The 12,641-nt window shown below is 39.7% G+C and overlaps 1 protein-coding gene across 19 annotated transcripts in view; it reads left to right on the forward strand.

The window, feature by feature from the left end:
- LOC137140539 (band 4.1-like protein 3) overlaps window positions 1–12,641 on the forward strand; it is a 44,548-nt gene that overhangs the window by 16,608 nt on the left and 15,299 nt on the right. For 14 of the 19 annotated variants that reach the window (XM_067528799.1, XM_067528818.1, XM_067528800.1 and 11 more), the window contains 10 exons: window positions 1,458–1,601; window positions 7,538–7,642; window positions 7,822–7,864; window positions 7,976–8,051; window positions 8,140–8,358; window positions 8,982–9,069; window positions 10,540–10,584; window positions 11,161–11,313; window positions 11,704–11,801; window positions 12,266–12,441. In XM_067528799.1, the coding sequence (XP_067384900.1) occupies window positions 1,458–1,601; window positions 7,538–7,642; window positions 7,822–7,864; window positions 7,976–8,051; window positions 8,140–8,358; window positions 8,982–9,069; window positions 10,540–10,584; window positions 11,161–11,313; window positions 11,704–11,801; window positions 12,266–12,441 (1,147 nt within the window). The remainder of the gene's footprint in view (window positions 1–1,457; window positions 1,602–7,537; window positions 7,643–7,821; window positions 7,865–7,975; window positions 8,052–8,139; window positions 8,359–8,981; window positions 9,070–10,539; window positions 10,585–11,160; window positions 11,314–11,703; window positions 11,802–12,265; window positions 12,442–12,641) is intronic. The other 5 variants (XM_067528801.1, XM_067528805.1, XM_067528807.1 and 2 more) reach the window with 1 other exon arrangement.

Here is a 12,641-nt window from a genome sequence, read left to right on the forward strand (position 1 = left end):
TGTCAGATTTCATGCTCTCTAAAATTGACCTGTGCTGACGTGTGATGCTGTAGTGGTTATGGATATAGCCTAAAGAACAAGATGGGATATTTTTTTTAGAAGACTGTAAAGGAGGACATTAACTCCACTCTGGCTGTGAGTAAGAAGGAACAATATCTCTGAGCCAGTGGCCTCTTTTTCAGCAGAAAGTCAGTCAGGAAGGCTTTGTTTTCATTCAAGTGATAAATTGGATTTAGTCAGTTTAAGACAAAATGGCGGTGCCGTGTCCAAAACTGTAAGGCAAGTTACGGAGGCAAAAGGCAGCTCACAGTCTTGGCTATGGTGAGTTTAATCAGCAAAACAGAGAAACATGCAGAGCAGAACAGAACTACACTCATGAGTGGGTCAATCAGATTGACAAGGTTTTACAGGTTATGGTGTCTTTTAACCAGCTCAGCAGCTGAATTTACAGAAAAACACTAAGGAATGGCTCAATGCAAATCAACCTTACAGAACATACACAGTGGTCAGGAATCTAATTAGCAAGTATCTGAGACTACACGTCTCCTTTGTGTTCCCTGCCGGGACAGCTTCCTGATGAAGCCCTGGTCTAAAGACAGTGCAGACAGAAGGTCTGCGGAGGTGCGATTGTAGCATTTGGTCACCATAAACAGGCATTTTGCATTTGTAGGAAAATTTCTCTCACAGGTTGTACATGTCCAATTCTTTTCTGTGGGACTTCAAATCGGGTGTTGGTCTCTTTTTAAGTTTTATGACATTGTGACTCAACTGGTGGTTTTGCCAGAGACAACTACAGGACATTTGTGTCATTAGGGGCAGTTAGGTAAGGAGGTGATGATGACTGTTAGACAACTGAGGAGGTTTAATTGGCATAACATTAACAAGCCAGTGGAGCAAGCCATTAACATGGACAAATACAATGTAATATAGTCTAAGTCACGTTGGTCAATATTCATTTCTGCAGGGTTGAAGGTAGAATTTGGGTGAAGTCAAGAGAATGGGTTCTCCTCTTATTGGCCCTTTACTTATCCAGCTTCTGGCACAAGTATCTGTGTATTGCTAGGTGGTGTGCAGAAAGTATTTTTCATTTGTGCTCTATTTACAATTTCAGTTTTCAATCAAAATTATATTCAGTCAGTGAAATAAATGTGTTGATTTCTTACGGCTTTAAAGCGGGCGACTGTGGCGCAGAAAGGTAGAGCGGTTCCCCAATCCCCAGCTCACCAGTGTGTGTGATTGTGAGTGTGAATGGGCGAATAAGAAGCAGTGTAAAGCACTTTGAGTGCCAATAGGTAGAAAAGTGCTAAATAAGTGAAGACCATTTACAGCATTACTGTGTTTAACACAAGAGTTAGAGAAACGTGCAGGACAAAAATATCACAAACACGCTGCAGCTTTTATACAAATTAATCACTCTAGCTGTTATTGTTAACTGACAGATTTTCCCTTTTTCTCAGGAGCAGCAGGAAGAGGATCAGGTATCCCACAGATCATCCACCAGTCGTCTGTCCAGGTCTCCTTTGAAAGGAGTGAAGAAGGTGAAGATCATGCAGTGCAAAGTCACTCTGCTGGACGGCTCTGACTACACCCTCAATGTGGAGGTCAGAAACGCATAGTGTTTTTTTTATTTCAGTAACTGCGAGCAGTGCTGATTGTGAGATGATGTTTCCATCAGGTCCTCCACTACAGGTCCACTGTTAATCTGAAGGAGATGTAAACTGTGTGATAGAAGAACAGAGCCAAATTTGTTTGGAAAAGCAATTCCAAAGTATTGTTTTGAGTCAATAAGAGCTCAAATGGAAAAACGTTTCAGTCTAAACTGACTTTTAATCACTCTTCTTCTCTTTTGTTTCAAATTAAACTACCACTGCCATATCACAAAGCATTGCAGCAATGGCAGCAGCAGTATTTGCATCAGGTTTTAATAGATTAGACCAGGGGTGGGTCGAGAGCCGCCGCCCTGCCCTGCCCACCACTCCCCAGCTTCACATTCACTCAACGTACCTGATCCAGGTAGTCAGCAGTGAATAGAGAAGGATAGTTCCCCAAAACCAGCAGGACTGTGGCCCTCGAGGAGCGTGTGTTGCCCACCCTTGGATTAGACCAAGACCGAAATGTATAATCTTTTCAATCAGATTTACTGACCCCAAAAATTCTTCTCATATGTGTGCACAAGTTTTCATGATCTTAATTGTGTTTTATGAAGGCTGTTTTTTGTTTCACTATTTTGTGGTTTGGTGGCACAACTTCAAGAGTCCCTGTGTGCAAGTAAAACCATGAGCACTTATGAGCGAAAAACAGTTTCCCACTGTTCGTGGGAAAGTTGTAGTAATTTGAAAAACAATGCAACATGTGGCAGCATTTAATCACGACATCCAAAACACAAAAATAATGGTCCACAGATAGACAGCAACTTCAATTTCTGCATTTTTGTTTTTGTAAAAAAAATGTGACTCGCGTAAACAGTTTCTGTCTGCATGTTTGTGTGTTAGCTGTCCATATATTTCTGTTTATCAGGCCAAAGAACTGAAGGCTGTGCTACTTTAACAGCCTGTTGAGAAAAGTAGGGATTCCTTGGATCTTACCGTGCATTGACATTTGCATTGCAAATTTCTTCATCGGATTTGTCATACAAAGCTTATCAACATAGTTTTGAGAAGTCCTTAAATGTTTAGTTGCAAGCCCATCTGCTGTCCTGAAGTTAAGCCTTATGAGAACAGGAGAGCAAATTAGTGGAAAGTCAGTCCTACCATTGCTGTCTGCTTTTGATCAGAAAGTAGTTGTTTGGTTGAAATAAGAAAGCAGAATTATGTGTTAAATGCATTCATTATTTTCTACACTAGCCAATCAAAAAATAAATGTTGTTACATTACTGTAAAATGGCAGCTATGCTGAAGCTGACTGCAGCAATCTGTATCACAAGTCTTTTAAGGCTTTGGTGGATTGGATTTCACATTCACAGTTCATATTGTGTGAAATTGCTGTGTAAGTAAATGTTTTTTCCCAAAGTAGCACTGTGCACTCTTGACTGGAACAATTACTCTGATTATCTATAGCTCTTAAGCTTCCAGGACTCACAAATAACCCCCCTAATGCGAAACAAGACCCACAATCAGTCCAGGAAAATGTCTTTTTGTTGTCACTCTGAGTGTAGGAGCTCCTCAACATAATAGATGCTTTCAGCCTTCAAACAGTCTTCCTTTCTTAGGCCATTATGAATTCAGGATTTAAACAGTAGCATAGTGAAAGTAGTGAATTTGCGTATGACGTTTAATTCTTGCATGTTTACTGAGACTTTTGACTTTTGTGCAGACTGAAGGAGAGAACCAGACCCTCCTCCACATTTCTCCTTTGAGCAGATTCCTCAACACCACGGGTTTGGATATAATAATGAACTGGCTGTTTTGATGGGGGTAGGGGCTTTGGAGGGAATCACTGTCATTGGTTTTGTGTTTTGGCTTGATAACTTTATGTCCAAATGTGACCAGTGATCAGGAAATAAGCGTCAATCTGGAACTGGGGGGTTTCTGCAGGTCCTTTTTTAAATCCTAAAATTCAGAAATCTATGTTTTAGACTTAAAAATTCTTCAACTTTACAACTTTAAGTTGTCTGTAGCAATGCTTTCTGGGGTAAAATATTCTATTCAAATAATGGAAATAACCTGCATTTAAAGTTCTGAAAAAAATCAGAGGAAAAATCTTTGTCACATCTACGCTGCTGCACAAAGCATATTCTTCAACAGCTGTTATGGACTTAAATGTGTGGCTGTGAAAAATAATTAAAATTTTTTTTTGTTAGCAAAGCTGTGGCAGCTTCCTGTTTTCTTCTGATGCTGATTGGTGAGATCATCTGTTGCTAACTAATGTTAATTCACATACTTGAGGTGAGGCCAAAATGATACTTGCTGTTGTAACTCGTCTTCCATGATTGGTTACCTTTAACGAGCTGATATTTTTTAAAACATGGCTTTCAGTGGATTCACACCACTTTAAAAGATGTGATGCAGTAAAATTTACTCGATCTTAAAATAACACACAGTACAAGTACTACGAATAGATTAATTTCTTAAATTCAACATGAAAATTTTACTTTTCTTCATGTCCTTCATAATTTTGTCCCAATTGGATCCAATAACATATGTCTTAGATTGTATTCAAAGTCGTCTTAAAAAGTCTTAAATTTGAGTTGAAACCAGCACAGGCTCTGTCAGTCTTGTTTCTACACTTTTTTCAGAAGATTTTTCTTAGGGACAAGTGCTCGTGCTCTGATAGAAGTGCTGTATAAACTGAGTTTTGCTTAACTTAAATGGAATATATTTAAAGGTATTATCCTTGGTCTGAATGTAAGATAAAAGCATAATACCGAACCAGAAAAATTAAAAATAAAAACTGAGGGGAAACCTGCTTTTACACCTAAAACTTACTCCCAGTATCTGGGGCATTGCAACCGCTTAGTGCTGGAACGATGCAAAACTTTACAAGACACAGAATTAACAAACGAATGCAGCAAAGCTGGTACATGCATCCTGACTTTAAGCCCCTAATGTGGGTTAAGCCACAAAAATGCTGCATCCTACATTTCCCATAAAGCAACTGAGTGGTCTGTTTCTTTAGATACTCCCTGTCTTCTACTGTCTTTTAAACTCCATAAAATATTTTTTTAGGGGACTATCTATTAAAAATATGAAGCTTCTGAGCAAAAGCCATATCCATAGCTACACACAAATTTTACAATTTGGTCATTAGTTTAAGGTTTTCTTTAAGGTTTATTGTCTTTTACCAAGTTAACTGAACAATTGCTCTATCTAGCTGCCTAAATGAGGATTTTCTTCTTTTTTTTTCAGTTCAATATCATTTAGGGATGATGCCAGTGATTATTTTCTCTATCAATTAAACTACTGTACCAAATTAATAAGTCCTAAGGTGATTTCTCATTTCATTTGACGGGAGCACTCAAAAAGTTATTTAATTTGCAATGCTTCCTCAGCCAGTAGTGATGAAAACTTTATTCTGGGAATTGAGAATTAATTGATTGTGCAAAAATTAACTGATAAGTTAACAATGACAGCTTGTTGCAGGTTGTTTGAGTAAACTTCATTAAGCATTTTTTTTATCAGTTACAAGCTGTGTCTATAAATAGCAATCCAGCCTGCCTCTTCTAGTTGTGGTGGAGGGTGTATTAAAGAGCGGTAACACAAAATGGAGCTGTGATAATTGATGCTGCTGTGATGCAGTTGGCAGGAGTTACAACTGGGTGATGCCGGTAGCTTGACAATATGACTGATCACAGCAACAGTCTCTTCATGGCACACGTGCTGTAATACAAATGCCGTGACTGAAAAGCTTTAATTAACAGTTATCTTTACAGTGAAAAACGAGAGACATCAAATAATGACAAATTTGTTTCCTACATGCAAGAGAAGTTGTCATAGCAACCAGTAAGGTAGAGTCTTACTGAAAAAAAACAGGAGACAAAACCTTGTTTGAAAGTAACCACTGTGGGTGAAACACAGCAGACATTAGCAAGGTCAGCTTATGGTATTATACACACTGACAAAATAGAGGTCAGAGGATCCTGAAATAATTACCAGGGACTATACACCCCCCCTTCCCGTTCTATTTGAAACTGGTCCAGAATGTCAAGATTTGACATTTTTATCTGCCTGACCTTATAGTTTTTCCAGCTCAACTCAATTTCCTCCTGTGGGAAAAATGTCTGCACTAATCGTTTCTTATCATTTTCTGAGAGAGAACTGCTGTACTTTTTAGGCTTCACTTCAGAGGGTTTTATGTCTCAGCGGAGACGCAAATAAAATCCTCCATTTCACGGTCTTGTTGTTGTAAATGATGATGTTGGTATATTTTTTAAAAATTCCTTAAGTTTAAATGTATGTCCTCATCCTATCTTTAAAACACATAAGAGTGTCGTCTTTTAATAAGAGCTACAATGATTAGCCTCTTAATTAATTAGTTGATCAACAGAAAGTTAATCTGCAGCTACGTATCTAAGGTAGCTGTTTATTCTGTTAAACTCTGATGTTTTGCTGGTTTGCTCTGTTTCATGTGATTGTAAGCTGACCATCTTTGGCTTTTGTGCTGTTGGTCAGACAAAGACAAGATATCTGAAGTCGGTAATGGCTCTGAAGGGCATCTTTACAATTTTATAGACAGAGTGATTGAGAAAATGGTCTCCAGTTTAATCTGTCAAGTAACCTTTAGTATCAGCCGTGTTTTTAATACATGGTTTAGCAATGCAGCCTCTTACATATAAATGTCAATGTGAATGTGCAAACCTGCAGTAGCTGCTGCTTCGTCTCTAAATTCGGCCTGAAACATCTTGAAATTGATGAACAAGCTCAGAGTATTTGTCAGATGATTTGACTGAATCTGCTGCACTCCTGACAATTTTTTTTTTTTTTTTGGGTTTCCACAGCGACATCTGTTTGACAACTGTGATGAAGCCTGACCAGTGGGGCAGTGCAGATATGGACTGTGTGTCTCTGTGTGTTCATGTCACCAGAGTTAGGTGTTGGGTTGAGAAGCTACTGTCACATAGCCAGGCAGCAGTAGCAGTGACAGGACTTGGAAAAAACATTCTGAAAGGATTAACTCTGTGCCAACGTCAGCTTTATAAGGCTGTAAAAATCGTGCACACACGGAGTTTTCTCAGGCAAATCGTTTGTGCATCATACATTTTCATTTAGTCACCTACTTCAGGTATACACACACACACACACACCACATTTTTGTGCCTGCAGATGGATGGGTGTGTTGTGACTCCTGATGCTACACTGAACATGTGACGATGGCTTTCATCGTATCCGGACATGTGGCTTTGACTCCGCACAGGGAGGAGGCATCTGTGTTGTGGCAACATAGGCCTTGAAATATCCCTCTTGAGCTGACCCAATGACACTGTGAAGTGGGGGGAGCCAGCTGATGAGCCAGCTGATGACATCTGGCTGTCAGTTTATGTAGCTGATGTTTGCCTCTAGCCCAGAAGCTGGAAGTTGTATTAATGCTGTTAAAAGGAATCGATCTATGGTGGCCTAGCAGGTCCAGTAGCTTGAGTAGCTGTCATGCTGAGGTGATGTAAGCTGCCTTATTATGCTGTTAGTTTAATTTTAAAAAGTTGTGTTGCTGCTCTGAAAAAAGGACTTGAAGTAATTATGCCAAGATCAATGCATCAGCAAATTCCAAAGACTGTGATTCATAATATCTGTTTTCTTGGACTTTATTTGTTAGTGGTTTTATTAAATCTTGTATATGGTTTATGTCATCACCTATAAAATTTTCTGCAATCTCAGTCAATCACATGTGTATATAAACTGTATATCAACTTCTTTAATCTTAAAATAAGGTTAGCAAGATGAAGGAACGCTATAGACAAAGCTAGAAAACTCTTCTCTTATGCAAAATAACATGATTGGATTTTGCTAGTATAATCCATTTTAAATGATACTTTCTTAATGGTAAAAGTTGGGATAATGCTTTAAGTGCATTGTCAAGTCTCAATTTTTTTTTTCCTCTCTCACAGAAACGAGCCAAGGGCCAAGTGCTCTTTGAAAAGGTGTGTGATCACCTCAATCTACTAGAGAAGGATTACTTTGGCATTACATACAGAGATGCAGAGAATCAGAAGGTAATTCAGAAAAATCTACAATATAATTTGCTGTTCGTCGTATTTATTGGTACAGTGCCTCTCAAAAGTATTAAACATGTCACAGTGGGAATACATTTCTTTGGTTTTATCTCCTTGAAGTGAAAATATCCTGCTTAAACAACTTTGTTGTTGTTTTTCTCTGTGGATGTTTTGTGCAGAATTGGCTGGACCCTACCAAGGAGCTAAAGAAGCAGATCAGGAGTAAGTACTGTAATATACCAGTTTGATTATATTTGGGTGTGAAAAGCCAATTGAGGTGTGTGCAATTGTAAAATGCTGCTTTGGTAATTTAATGTCCTTCTTCCATCTCAGTTGGTCCATGGAACTTTGCTTTCAATGTGAAGTTCTACCCCCCAGACCCCTCCCAGCTGACTGAGGATATCACCAGGTGGGTGCACAGATCATCAATGCAGAAGATGGATAAGATAATAAAAAACAAATAATGGGTTTATTTTCCATTTCTTTCCCTCTCACAGGTACTACTTGTGCCTACAGCTGAGAGATGATGTGTTTTCAGGTCGCCTCCCCTGCTCCTTTGCCACCCACACAGTGCTGGGCTCCTACACAGTGCAGTCTGAACTGGGAGACTACGACCCTGAGGAACAGGGCAGCGACTACATCAGTGAGCTTCGCTTCGCACCCAACCAGACCAAAGAGCTTGAGGACAAAGTCATAGAACTCCACAAAACCTACAAGTTAGTCACTGCCCTGTTATCTAATAAGCATACTTTTGACAGCATCTTGCTCGATTTTGATTTGCATGTTGCTGGATTGATTCATACATTTACTGTTGATAAAAGTCTATCTATGACAGGAAGTTATGCACTTATATTGGACCCTATTGCTCATGATGTAAACCGGAACTTGGAAAATGTGTTGTCAGTTCTTTTAAGCCTTATATTATTAGCTCAGCCGGGTTACCTGAGGGATGCACCAGGAAGAGGAATTGGTTTTAAAGCCATTGTTTCTGCAGATATTGGATTGTCATTTTCTTATAAATGCTGGCTGGCTGTGATTTGTACCCGTCCTCCCTGTATGCACACCATTTTAATGTAATTTGATGCAGCCCTATCTTGTCCTGTGGGTGAAGCGAGGAAATGACAGTGCCAGGATTAGGGTCTCTCTGAAGGCCTATGCTAAAAAAACAAAAACAAAAACGATGCACTTATACTGTTGTACTCTGTGGAGCATCAGTTAAAAGCATCCATATAAACAACTTTTTTCATATTTTTGGACTCATTACTCTATCATGTTGCACATTCACATTGATTTACATGTTGACCTTGCATGTCCGATTTGTTACCCACTGTCCTATCAGGGGAATGACACCAGCCGAAGCAGAGATGCACTTCCTGGAAAATGCGAAGAAGCTGTCCATGTACGGCGTGGACCTCCATCATGCTAAGGTAACAAGTCACTTCAAACATTGGACTCCTTGTGCAGACTTTATAGCTAAGATAAACATTGGAGACAATTATGTAGACGCCAAGTTCTTGCTTCCATCTTTGTTATATAATTTTTAATAAGTTACACATGTGACTGAAGCTGGCACAGATGGCGCAAAACATTAGTAGTTTGCAGTGTCACTCATGTCCAAAAAAATATGTTCTATACTTTCTTTCGGAGAGTTAGAGGAGAAGGTCTTAAAACAACTGTCAGGTGGACATATCAACACTGAAACAAGTGTTACTCGTGTATATAAGTCCTCCTGTTAACACAGACCTTTAGCAAAAATGCCCCTTAAATACGGGGACCAAATAAAGTGTGAAGCACATAAAGGGCTTCACACTCCCTAAAATACTCACACTAAGTTTTTATTTGCCAAACTGCAGCATTTTTAAAGCAAAATTTTGTCTTTTGGTTTTTTCCTTCCACTGCAACTGCAACAAGGACCATAACCCATTTCAGTGCATTTTTACACAAAACAAGTACTGTGGCTCCATCAGTTCTATTACAATGACTTAGATTATTGATATCTTCTATGCCAGTGTGAACTGTAGTGATTACAGCAAGTAAAACCTTTTTCAGTGTTCATATTGACCCCGGAATATTGTTTTTAAGAAAAGTAAAAATATGCTAACCAGCTGTTTGACGCATCTTCCTTCTTAAATAGTATTAATCCTCTCATCTAAAACAACTCTTGGGAAGAAGTGTATTTCCTAAAACATCACCCTTTCCTTTAAGTAATTCCTATCAGTGAATCATGGTGCTGATCCTACGTGTCTGCAGTAATGGTTGATGTCATGTATGCAAGTTGATAAGCTCTGTGTGTAAAACTAACAGCTTCGACTCATGCAGTCTGTAGTGATGCTTGCAACCACAACACCGCTGCTTCAGAAACATCATGGCTGCCACAGTAATGCCTCTGCTGCACCACTGATCGGCTGACATTTTATCATTGCTACCTCTGCGGATTTGGGGTTCAAGGGTGGAAGGATGGGATCTGGGGCCCAGCATGACTTGAGTTGTAGTTGCTGTGTGTTTTTTCTTTTTTTCTTTGTAATCCACTGAACAGATGGGATCAAATGTATCATTAGAACACAGGCAGTAAAGACAAGGCTGCAGCACCTCAGCAAGACTGCTGTCATCATTAAAGAAAATTACAGTCATCAGTCTTCAGATATGAATGAGTTATCAGAAGCGCTTTGAAAGTCAAAATGGGTCTAGATGTGAGCGATGGAGGAGGATATTGCCGTCATAATTTAGATCAGAATGGAGGAGATGACAGAGATGAGGAAGCGGCCTTGATCAAACTGAGCAGACATCAATGCTCATTGTTGGTTCTGTGAGTCATAGTTTTGATACACAAGAAAAATATGTACATATCAGACCAGCATCCCTCTTTTGTCTTCTCTCCTCTCTCATTAAATGCAAAGTTGGTAGGGCGTCTCTATGAATGCTTGGCTTCAGCTGAGGGAGAGGTAAGAAGCTGCATTTCATTTGCTTACTTACCTGCGTGTGTGTGAGATTTCTACTTGTGCATGGTTGCATACAAAGTTGTCTTTCATTAAAAGGCGACTGTTACTTAAAGGCCAGTTTTTCCAGCGTTTCCCTCTCAGAATGTCGTGATTGGTTTCACCTGCTCATCTCGTGCTTTGTGCAGTGAAGAGCATCATTTTGTGCTTAATCTACCACTTCCCCAGACTACACTGTTGCTTGTGCCCTCCATTCTCCCTATGAGTCATTGCTCAACATCGCCACAGCCTGCATAGAGAAGATTACAGTGTCATATGCCTGATTCCACTTTCCACCTGCCTGCTTTACCCTGTTATTATGTAGAACTTAACTTTGTTAAGGCCCCTAAATAGCTCCCGTACAGTACATTATTGTATTATATTGGTTTGAGTTTGTGGAACAGGACTTTGTGTCCCTGGACAGGAAAAGAGGAGTAATGCTGTGCTTAATGACTTCTTTGAGATTGTCAGGAATTTTGTTTCATTCTATCAGCAGTTAAATTAATGTTTTGTGTGTGCATGCGTGTGTGTGTGTGTTCCCAGGACTCTGAGGGTGTGGAGATCATGTTGGGAGTTTGTGCAAGTGGCCTCCTCATCTACAGAGACCGGTTGCGAATCAACAGATTTGCATGGCCCAAAATCCTCAAGATCTCTTACAAGAGGAACAACTTCTACATTAAAATACGGCCTGGTGAGGTGAGGAAATATAAATGAGCTCTGTTTATGCATTGAGATCACCAGAGGTAATCAGGTGGATCATCATTTGAGGTCCTTCAACGTTGGTTGAAAATTGGTTCCTAATTTCGGATCTTTGTGAAAATGAAGAGATACTGTCCTCTTCTTAGCAAAATGTTCCTGACCGGGCAGAACAGCACTGACTTCCCATTTGTTACTGACATAATATTTCAGGAAATGGGGGAATATTTCCATCGTGTAAGGCTTTGTTGCTGTCTAATATCCTGTATTACCTCAACTGGCTGTTTTATATATAAAGTGTGCAGCTGTTTTATGTAGAAATGAGAGAACTATAGGATTTACCTGTGATATGATCCAACCTCTGTGTTTGTTTTTTTTTTTCATTTGCAGTTTGAGCAGTTTGAAAGCACAATTGGTTTTAAGCTTCCAAATCACCGTGCTGCCAAAAGGCTCTGGAAGGTCTGCGTCGAACACCACACCTTCTTTAGGTAAGAAATAAGAAAAGATGTTTGCCTTTTTAAATAACAGTACCTCTTTAATTCTGTTATTATAGGAGGTGAAAGTTTTACTATTTCAACAATGTGCTTTGTCAGTAGCAAAGACAGTATTTTGTCTAGTTGGATTCACCAAACACAAGCTGGTTGTCTTTACAACTACTGTATTCGGCATCTTTTGATTATTCGTGATCACAATCACGCCAGCCTTGTAAACATGAGTTTACTGCTAATTCCCACAAATAATTTCTTTGTAGTGGGAAGGTGTGTAGCTGTTGCCATTTGGGCAACGTGCAAAGTTGCTTCAAGCAAAAACTAGTCTCCTGGGTTCTTGGAAGCAGCGAGCTAAGCCTGCAGGCTCTCTCAAGCATTAAAATGAGAACTTGTGATGTTTTGCAGCTTAAACCTGTGTTTTTATTTGTGGTTTCATTAACCGGAGCGTTTGTACCTTTTGACAGACTTGTATCCCCTGAGGCACCCCCAAAGAAGTTCCTGACCCTCGGCTCCAAGTTTCGCTACAGTGGCAGAACGCAGGCTCAGACCCGCAGAGCCAGCTCTCAGATCATCAGACCTGCTCCGTTGTTTGAGCGCTCTGCCAGCAAACGCTACACCATGTCGCGCAGCTTAGATGGAGGTGAGAAAAAGCTCAGGGTTGGGATTAATGGTCAGCTACCTCATCAAGTGCCACCTCATTATAAATGCTGTCAAGGAGTTCTGTTTATTCGTTCAGGCTATTTTGGGCAACGACGCTGCCCTTTTGTCACAGCACAGCTTTGTCATTTTATAAATGCCAAATTTTAAAAATACAACCTTAAAGCTTAAATTCCTCTGCTA

Source organism: Channa argus, chromosome 14 (genome assembly GCF_033026475.1).
Source record: "Channa argus isolate prfri chromosome 14, Channa argus male v1.0, whole genome shotgun sequence".
Lineage (NCBI taxonomy): Eukaryota > Metazoa > Chordata > Actinopteri > Anabantiformes > Channidae > Channa > Channa argus.